Source organism: Dendrobium catenatum, unplaced genomic scaffold, assembly GCF_001605985.2.
Source record: "Dendrobium catenatum unplaced genomic scaffold, ASM160598v2 fragScaff_scaffold_621, whole genome shotgun sequence".
In the NCBI taxonomy this organism is placed as follows: Eukaryota; Viridiplantae; Streptophyta; class Magnoliopsida; order Asparagales; family Orchidaceae; genus Dendrobium; species Dendrobium catenatum.
Genome location: NW_021319083.1, coordinates 12,729,722 through 12,744,954, shown reverse-complemented (window position 1 = coordinate 12,744,954; position 15,233 = coordinate 12,729,722). Strand labels below are relative to the sequence as shown.

The window sequence follows — 15,233 nt, the reverse complement described above, 5'->3', positions numbered from 1 at the left end:
TAACAGCCCAAAAGTTCCTCAAATCCCCATATAGAAATGAAAGGCCAAAAGCTTTCCTTGGTGAAATCCCAAGAGACACAGCAAAAATCCAAGCAGAATAAAGCCACAGAATCAGCCAGGAACAAAGCAAAAGCCACGGTTTCAGCACAGGAAACCAGGAGGCAAGTTACAGTTCCAACAGGGAATTCAAATCACGGTCAAAAAGGTGCCTTAGCAGTAAAGCAGCAGCCACCCGAAGAGGCAGCAACGTTCCCGAAGAGAGCAGCAGACCGTGGAGAGAAATCCAGAGAAGAAAAACTGCAGTAGCCCCAATTCAAGAAGAATATGAAAGAACAAGTTCCACTCACCAAATCTAGCTCCCAAACATTAATTTTATAACTAAACATCAGCTCATAATGAGCTACACCACCACTAGATATTAATGAGCTGGCACCACTAGAATTTCAAAAGCTCAAACCGAAAACAGTCATGGACCACATGAAACCAGCATACAGCCCAAAGGACAGGGTGGACCCCAAAGCCAGCAAACCCAAGGTAAGCATAACCCAAACCTTTTCCTACCATGATCATTGGATTTACCACCATCATTGGATTGCATAAAAATAAAACAAAAATAGAAAATATAACTAATATTGTTCATAAAAAAAAATGCAAAAATCTAAATGCATCAATATGTGTCAACTTCAATCTCAAAGTGCTTCTTCAACATATATTTATGTCCAAATTTTTTATGATACTTGAGACTAGGCAGTTTATGATTACTAATCAAGTTCCTTAGATGTTATAGTTTACAACCCTCTGACGTTGCCTTATTGGAACCACTAGTATACTATACTCAGAATCTTGGTGGTGGCTATCTCCATCTATCCTAGCAATCTCATTAATTTGATTAAATATTTAAAATTGCGTATTCGGGTATTAAGGCATTTTTCATTCGTGAGGCGAGGCGTAAGCCTCAAGACGTTTTGAGGCGTAGGCCTCAAAATCAAAAGATTGCGTAAACACAAAATGATAATTTTTTTATATACTAATGAGTGAATAATATAAAACATAAAAAAACATAAGATATTAAGTGAAATCAAAATATCCCAATAATAAGACAACACGAAATATAGTTCAACTCAAAATTCTATCTTTCTCAAATTTCAGTATTCTTTTCATTAACATATAATTCAAATTTAAAAAAAAAAAAATATAGCAATGACATATCACATAAGAACTCATAAGTCATCAGCACTGTCAGCACTAAGGGGTTCTTCATTTGAATCATCATTATGATGAACTGTCTCTCCCCTTTCTCCTCTCCTATAGAGTCCAATGTTGGGGATTTACTTCAAGATTTATGTAAGTTTTTATATATATAGCATGAGGCGTAAGCCTAATGCCAGTGAGGCGAGGCGGGCCTCAACCAAGTTGAGGCGCAAGCCTCATAAAAAAAAACTCAAGGCGTTTTTTACTGGAATTGCGCAAAGGCGGGCCTCAAGGCGAGCCTCATATTGCGCAATTTTAAACCATGATTTGATTCAAAACATAAACAATAACTTTGGGCCCAAAGTTGAGCCTAGATAATCTCCTTAATCGTTAGTATTCTCCCGCAAGTGTGAGAGATAATGAAGGAATATGTTTTTTTGACCAGCTACTATGAAAGCAAATGTTGTCTTATCTCCATCTATCCGAGCAATCTCATTAATTTGATACAAAACATAAACAATAACTTTCGGCCCAAAGTTGAGCCTAGATAATCTCCTTAATTGACAATATTCTCCCGCAAGTGCGAGAGATAATGAAAACACATGTTTTTTTTACCAGCAAATGTTGTCTTCTTTTATAGGTAGCATATTGCATAAATGCTTTATGTAGTCATAGATAAGTTATAATGGTTTACTCTTCAATTAGCTTTGACCAGCTCCTTTACCCTTTTGATAATCAACTTTTTATTCAATTATTTTCACAGATTGAAGTTTTTAAGTATATCTGATATCCATATTAGCCTTTTTGTTTTGTATTTATAGGTTAAATTTCAAAAGTCTCTCAACTGTTGTATATATGACCATTTTAATTCCATAGTATAATATTGCTCTAATTTCGTCCCTCAATTATATAAAATTAATCCAAAGTGATCCCTTCAGGATTAAATTAGGATCAGTTTTGTAAAGTCGAAAGATTAAATTGAGATCAATTTTATATCACAATTATAACATGAGGGATTATTTTGGATCAATTTTGTATAGTCGAGGGACTAAATTTGGGCAACATGATATTCTGGGACTAATTGATCATACAAGAACAGTCTAGGGACTATTTTGAGTTTTTTTATCATTTTTTTATTTAAGCTTCTTATCAACATTAAAGAAGTAGCTGACAATATTGATTTTATTGTAATTTATAAATTTATGCATAGTAGTAATCTTTTGATAAAAACTTTTAATAGTAATAGGTATGCTTTTTTTTTCTTATGTCCTAACATATTATCACTGTAAATGGTAATACTTCATTGCTGTGTGATAATTTATTATGGCATTTTCACCCCTTAAAATATTGTTGTTGCTGGGCCTCAAGTTTTGAATGAGAAAAGTGGAGGGTTGTGTTAGATAGTCGACAACAAACATAATATTTGTCAAACAATCGTAACATGAATCATTTAATACATTATGCTAATGCTAGTGCATTCCTTGAAAGCGATACGTTGTATGAACTAAATACAACGAAAAGTGTGCAAATATTGTTGTAATGGTGCCTGCGTGTAGTGTTAAATAAACAAGGGTTCTCACATCATGGACATATGAAGACAATGAAGCTAGTCCTTGAAACTACGGGTGTTAAAATGGATTTTTAGGTCAAGTTTGGGTCCACCCCCCCCACCCCCCTCCACCCCTTAAAAAAAGAAGAAGAAAAGACATGCCCCCCACTACTCCAACCCGAACCCGACCCAATTACACAAATGGATCAGAAATTTGAACTCGGAACCGCCCCAAGTTTGAGTCAACTTGACTCGACAAGCAGACCCAGGCAAGTGCAGAGCACGGGTTGAGCGTGTGTTGAGGGCGGATGGGCAGGAGCGGTACGGTTGTGGGCGAGATCTCGCCTCACGCAGGTTGGACTACTGGTTCGCTGGAGTTTGGACGCAGTCACGCAGGCGGGAGCTCCAGAGCGAGATGCAAGCGGGAGCGGGTTAACTTGGTGCGATCACGTGGGTGGAAGCAGAGGTTGGGGGTCACGTAGGTTGGAAGTGTCTGTACATGGATGTTGTGCACTATGCAAGTGTGGTCATGCTAGCAGGTTCACACGAGGCAGTTATGAAGGCCATTTCTGGGCTGAAGGTTGACCTGGATCAGACCTGATTTTTCAAATGAATCGGGAATTAAAACCCGAACCTGAACCGTTTGCTTAACGGGTCGACCCGAAAATTTAAATTTTTGAATTGGTTTGGGTCAGGTTTTGGGGTCAGGTCATAATTTGACACCCCTACATGAGACTAGAATCAAGATAACAACTTGGAATATGCGTATTCTTACAGGCAAATTAATGGAATAACAAATATTATGATTCATGAGAAAATAAATATTTTGTGTCCAAAAAAATAAATGGGTTGGGGAAAAGATTGAGGAGATTGATAGTTTAGGAGTTAAATTTTGGTATTTAAGTAGGAATATTATTTGAAATAATGTATGTGTGATTATAAATAATAGTTTGAAAAATAATATAGTAGAACTTATTATGATTCAAGATAAAATTATGGTTTTAAATATTGTGGTTGATGTTAAGATTATTAATGTTATATTTGTTTATGTTCTCCAAATATATTTGGATATGTGTTCTAAAATGAAATTTAAAATGATTTAGAAGATTTAATGCAGAGGCTATCTCTTGAGGAAATTTTTTTTATTAGAATAGATTTAAGTGGACATGTTGGTAGAGTTGAAGATTTAAGTATTTATATTGATTATGAGTTTAAAACTACTAATAAAGGTGTTGAGACAATATTATATTTTATTATAACTTATGATTTTGTAATTGTTAATATACTTTATTTAAGAAAAGAGACGAGTATCTCATCATATATAAGAATGGATATAGTAAAATCCAGATTTATAGTTTTCTTTTAAAAAATAGATGTTTTAAATTGTAAAATAATTTCGAGTGAAGTTTATATACCTAGCATCACTTATTAGTTTTGAACATTAAGATGAAGGGATAAAAAATGAAAAATAAAGTAAAATATTATCCTAGAACTAGATGATGATATTTAAAAATGTTAATAAAAAGTATTTTTGAAAAATGAAAAATAAAGCAAAATATTATTCTAGAATCCGATGATGATAAAAATGTTAGTAAAAATATTTTTAAGAGAAAAATTTTTAAGATTTGGGTTATTCATGAGGAAGATAATGTTATATGGGAAAAAATATGTATTTTATATTAAAAATTTTGCAAACAATGAGCTTGGAGAATAAAAGATAAAATATCATAATAGAAAAAATAATTGGTGTTGGAATTAAAATGTATAAGAAAATATCAAAAATAAGAAGCTTTATTATAATAATTGATTTAGATGTAAAAGCTTGAAAAATTGGAGAAGATATATGGGCCCGATAGGGATTCTAAGAAAATAATATGTGATGTAAATAAAATTTTTTTAAGTGATTTATATAATAAATTAAATATTGAGGACAAAAAATATATGGATAAGTTGGTCAAGAAAGGAGATAGTATAAGTAAAAGATTTAGTTCAAGTGAAGTGCTTTAAGGATGATGATTAAAAAGTGTTTTTCTTAGAAGAAGATATTCAATATAGGTGGATGAGATATTTTAATAAACTTTTCAATGAATGTTGTGAGAATACAATTAATTTTAGTAATCTTAGCACCCTAAATAAAAAAAATCTCTTTTTTATCATCTTATTTGTTTAATCAAAAGTTGGAGAGGCTTAAAAAAATGAACTATGGAAAAGCAGTAGGATCTATGATATTCTTCTAATAGAAGTTTGAAAATACTTAGGAGATCAATGAATTTTTTGGAGAAAGAGTGTTGGTTCCTATTTTTAAGAATAAAGGTGATGCACAAGTGTGCTAATTACAGAAGAATTAAGTTAATGCGTCATACATTAAAATTATGGGAGAGAGAGTAATTGAGCCTCGATTTTGAATTGATTCTAATATTTTTCAAAATCAGCTTGGATTTATGTCATGTAGGTTTACTATGGAAGCTCTGCATTTTTTGAGAGGTTTGATGGAGAATTACAGTGAAAAGTAGGATCTGCATATGATATTTTTAGATTTAGAGAAAACATAAGATAAAATTTAAATAAAGGTGCTCGGATAGTTCTAGAAAAGAAAAGAGTTAGTAATGCTTATATTGAAGTCATTAAGTATATGTACATAAGAGTTGTTACTTGTATTCAAACTAGAGGTGGTTTGACCATGTATTTTTCTATTTCAGTTGAATTAGATCATATCTTTTGGCTTTAATCATGGATGTTCTTACTGAACATTTGCAAGATGATGTACCTTGGTGTATGCTTTTTGCTTATGATATTCTTCTTGTTGATAAGATTAGGTAGGGAGTTGATGAAAAACATGATTTATGGAGGTTAACTTAGAGTCAAAAGGTTTTCATCTGATTAGATCTAAAATCTAATACATGGCGCGTAATAGATCTAGTGGTGGGATTGTGATGTTAGATGATTAAATCATTAGAAGAGGGCATGTTTTATATATCTTGGGTCTATTATTCAAAGCGATGGTAAAATAGATGGGGATATTATTAGTAGAACTCATGTTGGGTGGTTGAAGTGGAGGAATGCATCTGGTCTATCGTGCGATAGAAAGTATCCCTCAAACTTAAAGGAAAATTTTATAAGATGGTGGTGAGACTTGCAATTCTTTATGACACAAAATGTTGGCCATTAATAGAAAAGCATGAAATGAAGTTAAGTATTGCAAAAATGAGGATGCTTAGGTGGACGAGTGACTTTACACTTAGAGACAAAATGTGAAACGAGTATATATTTGAAGGTTGGAGTAGCTCCAGTGGAATATAAGATTAGAGAAAGTTACATCAGATAATTTGGTCACATACAATGTCAGCCTTCTGATGACCTTGTTAGAAGAGTAGATATATTAGATCCGGCCTATGCTAAGAAAGATGGAGGTAAAACTAAAAAATTTGGTTAAGAAGTATTAAAAATGACCCGTTTAATAAATTTAAATGAGATTTTAACTTTTAATAGGGCACAATGGAGAAAATTGATTCATATAGCTGACCCATGTAATAGGATAAAGGTTTGTTGTTGTTGTTATTAATCTTTTGACTTTAAAAAGGAGAACATTTCTGATGAACTCTCGGATGTACAAGCCTCAGCCTATTTTGAAATGGACCCGAGTAATTTCCCTTATTATTTATTCGACTTTGTTCTGTTTTGTAGTTATTATCAGTTTATTTACTATTTATATCTGATGAAATCCAGATATGTGATTTTCTACATTAATATCTTACATCTGATACTTGATTTTTTCATCCAGTATAGATACTCTCTGTAATTAATTATTACATATTTTGATTTTGGAATTTAAAAAAAAAAAACTTTTCTTTCGTTTCAAATCAAACGCCAATACTTTCAAAACTCTTGCATTTGGAATACTTTGCACCCTTTTTACTTCTAACCAAATAAACCCCAGGTGAATTATAGGCATTGTAAAAGATTTGAGCAACATTTTCTAAATCCTGAGTAATGTAATGAAGTCTTGTTATTACAACGGTTTGTTTCTTTATGATAGCCATTTTACTTTTCTAATAAGTATAACTTTTGCAGGTTGGTCTAGAATATTTAAATTTGGGAATATGTCCAAAATTAAATGCTCTACAGATTGAGGCACAAAAAATGTCAGTATTGGAATTAAAGGGCTGTGGCATGCTATCTCAGGCGTCAATTAGTTGTCCAAGTCTTACATCTTTGGATGCTTCTTTCTGCAGGTGGGACGTTTTCAGCATTTATTTTATATTCATTATTTTTTTACATGAATAGGTGCTAAAAGGGTTGCCTTACCTTATGTAGGCAATTTACGGATGACTCTTTATCCAGTACAGCAGCTTCATGTCCTCAGATTGAATCTTTGATCCTTTCATCATGCGTATTAATAGCGTTTGATGGGCTTTCTTCGTTGCACTGGCTTCAATATCTTACCCAGCTTGATTTGTCATACACATTTTTGGTGAATTTGCAGCCTGTTTTTGATAGTTGTTGTCAGCTGTTGGTGAGTTCTAATCTTTTAATATGCAGAATTTTGTAATGCTCTGTGAATAAGCAAGCATGCATTGTGCCATTCATACAATTATTTGTTAGTTCATATAACCTTACAGGCAGTTTTTGTGTTGGCCCTCCTTGAAAATAGATCTGGTGATCTAAAATTTATTTAAAATACTAATAGCTGTTCCCTCTTGATTTTAGCTCTAAGGTCTTTCTGGTTAGGTTTTAAGCCTTTTAAGCTTGTCAAACTGTTATTTTATCCTTCATTTAAAGTCAAAAACTTAAGGCTGAATTTATCCTACTTAAAAAACTTTTCCAGCGTAGAAGACTGTCCCTACTTACAATGCTTTACTCGTTTGGCGCCTTGGACAACTCAGGACAGTAGATGGAATATAAAAAAAATGGTGACTGGGCGATCCAAATGGTTATGTTCGTTTAAAATTTTTTCACTGGTTTGTGGATAAAATGTTGAGAAGGATTTGAGTGTCTTTGTTTAGATCTAGTAAAAACATATTCTATCATTCACAAGGAAATGTTTGAGACTTTCTTTGTCCTACAATCATTGTTTGGAAACCAACAAGTGATGAGGTAAAGCATAGCAGCCACATCACTTCCAAAAAGTTTTCTTATTTTCATGCAGCTAAATTTTATGAACCAAATTAAACTTAACTTAAACCTACTTCAAACAATGTTTAAAATTGCGTATTCGGGTATTGAGGCGTTTTTCATTCATGAGGCGAAGGCGTTTTGAAGCGTAAGCCTCAAAATCAAAAGATTGCGTAAACATAAAATGATAAATTTTTTATATGCTAATGAGTGAATAATATAAAACATAAAAAAACATAAGATATGAAGTGAAATCAAAATATCCCAATAATAAGACAACATGAAATATAGTTCAACTCAAAATTCTATCTTTCCCAAATCCCAGTATTCTTTTCATTAACATATAATTCCAATTTTCAAAAATAAATATTAAATAACAATGACATATCACATAATAATTCATAAGTCATCAACACTGTCATCACTAAGGGGTTATTCATTTGAATCATCATTATGATTAACTGCTCTCTCCCCTTCCTCCTCTCCTATAGAGTCCAATGTTGGGCATTTACTTCAAGATTTATGTAAGTTTTAACATATATAGTGTGAGGCGTAAGCCTCATGCCAGTGCGGGGGGGGAATAGAGAGAGAGAGGGGCACACTCACTAATTAAGACTAAAAATTCAAATTCGGTGGCTGTTTAGGGATTAAACTTTTATTCTTTTGCTTTAATTAGCCTTTTGGGCTAAGGTTTGTTTTACATCTGGAATTTAAAAGTTGATTTGACATCTAGGGTTTGTCTTGTGGGCTCTAGGCTTGGCTAGAGATTTGGAGAGTTGTTTCTTCTTCTCGAATTGAAAGAACTTGTACCGTGTGCTGTACTTTTTCTTCATTTAGTGAAATATACTATTTTCTCTTAGATTTTCCCTAGTTTTTACTGTTTTTCCTTGAGATTTATGTTGTGTGGTGGCTGTTTTCGGGAGAAAACAGCAGTTTTTTTGCTTGTGGACTCTTATTTCCTATCAAATTGGTATTATAGCGCGTCGATCTATGGGATATCAATGGCCGGAAGGAAAATTGAAGTATTGGAGGGAGAAATAGGTCAACTAAAGATAGATTTTGAGGAAAAAAACCACTGATTTTTATAATCAATTTGCTTCCATTCATGAAAAGATAGGATGGAAGGTTCGCCGCCTTGGAGGACATGATGAAGAAGATGCTTGAAGACCAACAAAATCTGGCGGCATCGGAAGTAAGGGAGACCGCCGGTGGTCATGCAAGAGCTTTGTTTAAAATTGCGCAATAAGAGGCGCGCCTTGAGGCGCGCCTTTGCGCAATTTGACCAAAAGACGCCTCGAGGCCTATGCAATTCCTCACCTGGAAGAGGCGCACCTCAGAGGCGCCATTGCGCAATTCTGAGTGAGGCGTACGCCTCACAGAAATGGCCACGTGCAGCACAAATGGCCAGCTTTATCCGTCCAGGCCAATCAATTGTCGGCCCATCAGATCTCCCATAGAGCAGTCGGTCTAAACTTCCATGGTAGAGCCTCTCAGAGACCAACATTCTTTGATCAGAACCCTCACGTGCATGGAAACCAAGCAACTTACAAAGTTGGGGATGCTGTAACGATGCTATGGTGTTCACCGCATTGATAAAATCATAAAATCTTTTAAATTCTGCTAGTATAAAGTATTCACAATTAGACATTACAATAAATAAAGTATCTAGGAATTGAAGGTAAATTAAACACCAATGTAAAAGCAGAATCGAGGTCATTGTTATGAAAACATAAAGAAATGCATGCAACATTGACATATAGTAGAAAATGAAAATTGTAAAGAAGAATGCTAATACAAAAATGTTAAGGGCATTATTAAGAAAGCATACATAAATGCAAACAACATATATAGCTCATGAATACTCCATTGCTATTTCAACTTTGGGAGTTTTGTTAAACTAATATTTTGTAATTTTGTACTTTGGGACGTGATTTTATTGCATCTATTTTCTTACTTTCCACTAGTTTCATATATCATTTAGAAGTTTTTATTGTAAGGTAGAATATTGTTATTATTTACCTACTAAAACCCTTAATTTCTCATTTACGCAATTCTATGTCCGTGAGGCTTACGCCTCAGACCGCCTCGAGGCTTAATTACGCAATTTTAAACCTTGTGCAAGAGGGGGAAATCCGAAACCGTTGAGGGGGAGGGAGAATCCAGAAATGGAGATCCTCGAGGGAGATGACAGAATGCCTCTTCTAGAACCTTTTTCTACGGAGGAGATGAGTATGGGCAACGAAAGGCGGGGTGCTGAATTTGTTGGGAGAAGGGGAGATTTTTACCTCCGAGGTGCTGATTTTGAAAGAAGAAGATGAGAATTTGATGAAGATGTTGGTTATGATCGTCGAATAGAAGATCGTGACAACTGGGGAGCACCTCCTTTTCGAGGCATGGGAGGTTATGGAGGATTTAGGGGAAACGGGGGTGATTCAAAGGTGAGAAAACTGAAGATGCCCATCTTTGTGGGTGAGCCGAATGATTAATTTGAGGTTATGGATACGAAATAAGAAATTTTATATCTATTTTTTTAATAAGTAAAATATGAAGTGCAAGAAGTGTTATATTTAAAAAAAAATCATAAAATATTTAAGACACATGTCAGACATGTGTGTCTAATTTATTTATAATATTGTTTAGTCAGATAGATTTTTGGCTTGTATAACACGTATCAGAGGTGTGTCGAACGCATGCATGTCTAATACATGTCAGATACTGCATTCCTCTTTGAGGTGAAGTGTCACGTGCATCTGATAGGAAATAAGAGCCCACAAGTAGAAAAATAGCTGTTTTCAGGAGAAAATAGCCACCACACAACATAAATCTTAAGGAAAAATAGTAAAAATAAGAAAAAATCTGAGAGGAAATAGTAGATTTCACTAAATGAAGAAAAAGTATATAACACGATACAAGTTTCTTCAATTCGAGAGGAAGAAACAAATCTCCAAATCTCTAGCCAAGCTTAGAGCCGACAAGACAAACCTTAGATCTCAAATCAATTTTCAAATTCCAAATGAAAATCAAACCTTAGCCCAAAAGGCTAATTAAAGCAAAATGATAAAAATTTAATCCCTAAACAACCCTGATGTAAGCACAGTAGATGGAAAATCCAAACAAGGAGACAAAAGGGTGAAACTAAACCAAACTCGATTCAAATAGTAGCAATCATCTATAACATCCAAAATCCGACCAAGAAAGCTAGAAGAGAATTCAAAGAAATAAAGAAAATAAAAACAATGCTATCCTCAGACAACCGTCAGAGCGGGTTCCTCACATGCATCGAAATGTGGGTTAAGTAAAATGAGTGCTTAAGGCTTGCAAACCGATGGTCCACCACTGCAAGATCGTCCAATTGTCCAATCTAAACTCGTCTAGCAAATTCTCCCAAACCAGCCAACAAACATCACCAAAGCTCAAGAAGAAGGATACAAATGGAGTGGAATTTGCGGAGAGACGAAAGAGGTTAGAAGCCGAGAAGAAGGGTGGAAAGTACTCGCAAGTCTTTCCTAGAGGAGATGAGAAGGAGAATGGAACAAGCTCGCAAGCTTTTCCAAGAACCCGCAGGTTTATAGCAAATTTGCTCTCAATAATCAACTCTTACTCCATCTCAAAACATTTTATATTTATAGGCAAGAGAGAAGAATACAAAGAGACAATTTATTGAATTCCCACAGGAATCCAAGCATCACAAACCACAGAAATCCCCCAACACTTCACGGGAAACAGCCCAGCCAAGGACCCAAAGAGGCAGCCACGGAACCAAAGAGACCCGCACAGAACCGAGGCGCCAAAAGGCACGGAAAAGCCACCCAGCACGGAAAACTAGCAGCCAACCGGGGAAACCAAGGAGCCATGGCACGGAAAAACAACCAGCACAGGAAGCCCAAAAACAGCCACGGAATCCCATGGGATAAGAACAAATTTTAAAGAAGAAAGGGGAGGAGAAGGGGCAAGACCACTCCGATAATGAATCCAACTTATGAGTTTACCTTAGAACATTAATGAGCTACTAAACTTCAACTCATCATTAATGTGCTAGAAAATAAGCACCATTCTCTTCCATACATCACCATAGGCTCCAAAACCGTGGACCATAAGCCAACCCGTGAACCAGCAGCAGCCAAGGACCAATCGAGCCAGCAAACCAAAGGTCTACCAAGCCCCAAGCACAACCTACCATGATCATTGGATAGCTAAAAAAAAAGAAAAGAACATTAAAAAACATACTAATGTTCAATATAAATAAAAATACAGAATATTTGATAGCATCAAACCCCCTAATTTGAATTTTCCTTCCAAAGCTAGGCTTAATTAGTGAGTGGGCCCCTCTCTCTTTCTCCTTGTCCCCCCCCCCCTCTCCCTCTTTTGGCCTCCGCCGATAGACATGAATATGTCCACTAGGGACCTCTTCAGCCTGCCTTAGGGCCGGCCTAACAACATCATAGGCTTTGACATTGTTAACATCTAAGAAATGTGGAAGTTGGTATATGAGTATAGCTATGTTGCACTGATACACCTATTTATGAAGGTTTCTTTGTATCAGACACGGATACACGTCCAATACGACACCAATGTGTCGGATACGACAATGACATATTTGATTAAAAATATATTAAATTTAAAAAGGAAACACGTATCAGACCCATGAATCGATGAAGCCCAGATATTATTACCGCGAGTTAGGGCATTTCATTTATGTTTTGTGGTTGCATGTTACACTAGCAGAAGGCGAGCGCGTGTTAGGCGAGCAGGAAGGCGATGGGCTCATGCGACTTACGCGAGAAGGAAGGTGACATTCTCGTGTGAGAGGGAAGGTGACAAGCTCTTGAGCAGGAATCGACGGGCCTCGCGAGCAGTGAAGCCGCGTGTGTTAGGCAAGCAAGAAGACGGTAAGCGGCAGCTCGTGACCAGCGAGACCACAAAACACATCAATTTTGGGCTTAAGCAAATTTGAGGTATTCTGTTTTCAGAAATTCTTCATATTTGGAAATTCATTTATAAATTTTAGGCTTAAGCAAAATTTAGGTATTCCGTTTTCAGAAGCTCTTTCTATGGTTTCAAGTAGAGTGACTTTAAGATAGAATTTCTATGTTAGAACTAAGAAGAACTTGTGCATTCCTCTATCATAGGAATGGGCTATCACTGAGGAGCTCTTGATTCCTAGGAACATATAACAAAATTTTGGGTGGTTTGGCTATGTGCTTAGTTTCATACACTATCAGGTCTCAATTGTTTTTTATCATACTCAATGGAGTTGCTCTACCCTAGTTCCTAAAGCTACCTCTTCGAGTCATCATTAGCTTTTTAAAATGTTATTTTAGATAATGTTGTTATGGGTGCAAATGAGTTTAAATGAGTTTGGGAAACTGTTGAATAATGTTTGAGCATTCTATTTGGAGTTATAACTATTGAACCTATAATTTGTGTCGATCATTCGATTCTTTTGTAGGATAATGAGCTCCAGTGGCGGAGGAATTGAGTTTGTTGTTGGTTCATCAAAGACCAATATTGACGGTAACAAACCTTTGTGGAGTCATGTGACAAAAATAGGAAAAACTTCAAAAGGGGGTGGCGATATTGCATTCAAATGGAATTATTGTAATGCAATATATAAATGATCATATTATAGAGTGAAAGCCCTTTTGTTGCAGATTGCTGGTCATAGAATTAAAGTATGCCCGAAGATAAGGTCATCACAAGTGGCTGAATTGCAAAGGAAAATCATTGAAGTCGAGCAGAGGAGTAGAAAAAAGCTTCCAAAAGAGATTCATCTTCCAAGCACCCATGCTTCATATCCTTCATCATCCTCTTCAATTCGAAGTGATGATATTACTGTGAACAAAGGGCCATGCGAGTAAAGAATGGCTTCAGAAGGATCCTCAACGAGTTTCTCCACATAAAAATTTAGAAATTTCAAATATGAGGAAGACATGTTTGAAGCATTATTATCCAAATGAGGAGGAGAGAAGAAGTGTTAATATAGATCTAGCTAATTTTTTTTGTTATTTAGAGGACTTTGGTGACGGAGAGTCCTTGCGTGATAAGTGGAGAATTGATCCAAAAATATGGTGGTTGATACATGGAGTTTCAATACCTCTACTTCAAACAATCGCCATAAAACTGCTTGGTCAAGTTTCATTCTTATCTTGTTGTGAAAGAAATTGGAGCACATACTATTTCATCTAATCAATGAAGAGAAATAAAATTACTCCACAATAGGCTGAAGATTTAATATATGTGCATACAAATTGTTGGCTTCTATCAAGTAAAACTCCTACTTAAATGGAAGAAGATAACAGGATGTGGGGTGTTGCTTGAGATGGATTAGAATCTCTTGATGATTTGGGAATATTAGAAATTGCTGATCTTTCACATGATGAGCCTGAATTGGAAGAAGCTATGATATTAAGATGATATAGAATTTCAAATACAAACCATTGAAGAAGCTAATCCTATCATTCCTTCTATTGAATAGTTGAAACTTCATGTGCTAGACAATTTATGTTTTTATTTTTGTTGTAGTACTTGTACTAGACATTTAATGCTTACTTTTATTTTGATATTATAAGCTACAAGGCTACAAATGATGTTGCTTTCATTTTTTTTTTGTCATTTCAAATATTATGCTTTGATTTTTTTTTCTTTTTTAAATTATAATGTCGTGTCCACGCCGTACCCATATCCTATTTTTTTAAGAACTGACGTGTCCCATATCTGTATCATGTCGTATTCATGTCGCCATATACGTATTGGTGCAACATAGGCGTATCGGCAGTAGAACAATTAATAAGATTATAGTCAAATATTGATTTCCTATACCTTGATCAAATAATATGCTTGATGTGATGATCAAAGTTGCTATATTTTCTAAAATTGCTATGAAGTTATAATGGATGAAGGATCTGAATTAAAACCTTCTTGAAAAATAAAGATGGATTATATCAATGGTAGGTTTTTCCTATTGAATTAAGTATATTATGCCAAGCAATGTTATGATAATTATGAATGACGTTTTTAGACTTTTCATTGCAAAATTTATATATATATAGTAAGACTAGAGAGAGTCCTTTGATTCATCTTAGAAAAATCTTTGAAGGATTTAAAAAGAGTAATATTTGAAATATGAAAAAGTATTGTCTTGTAAAATCTTGTGTGTGTGTATTTTTTTAGATTTTCTAGTTTTAGTGAAGGAATATGTATTAATCATATAAAGTAAAAATAAATTTTTATTGGCCAAAGCTTATATTGATGAGATTTAAAGTTTTTGTTGTTTGACTATATTGTATAGATGGTTTATTATAGGATTTAGTAGTATTATGGCATTAATATCCAACTATCTGAACATGTCGCTTGAAAAAATTTATTGATGTTACTTTTAAAG

At 34.7% G+C, this 15,233-nt stretch overlaps 1 protein-coding gene across 2 annotated transcripts in view; it reads left to right on the top strand.

Annotated features, from left to right (window-relative positions):
• LOC110112469 (F-box/LRR-repeat protein 15) overlaps positions 1 to 15,233 on the top strand; it is a 53,561-nt gene that overhangs the window by 32,755 nt on the left and 5,573 nt on the right. For both annotated transcript variants that reach the window (XM_020844709.2, XM_020844710.2), the window contains exons 12-13: positions 6,812 to 6,972; positions 7,055 to 7,253. In XM_020844709.2, coding sequence (XP_020700368.1) covers positions 6,812 to 6,972; positions 7,055 to 7,253 — 360 coding nt within the window. The remainder of the gene's footprint in view (positions 1 to 6,811; positions 6,973 to 7,054; positions 7,254 to 15,233) is intronic.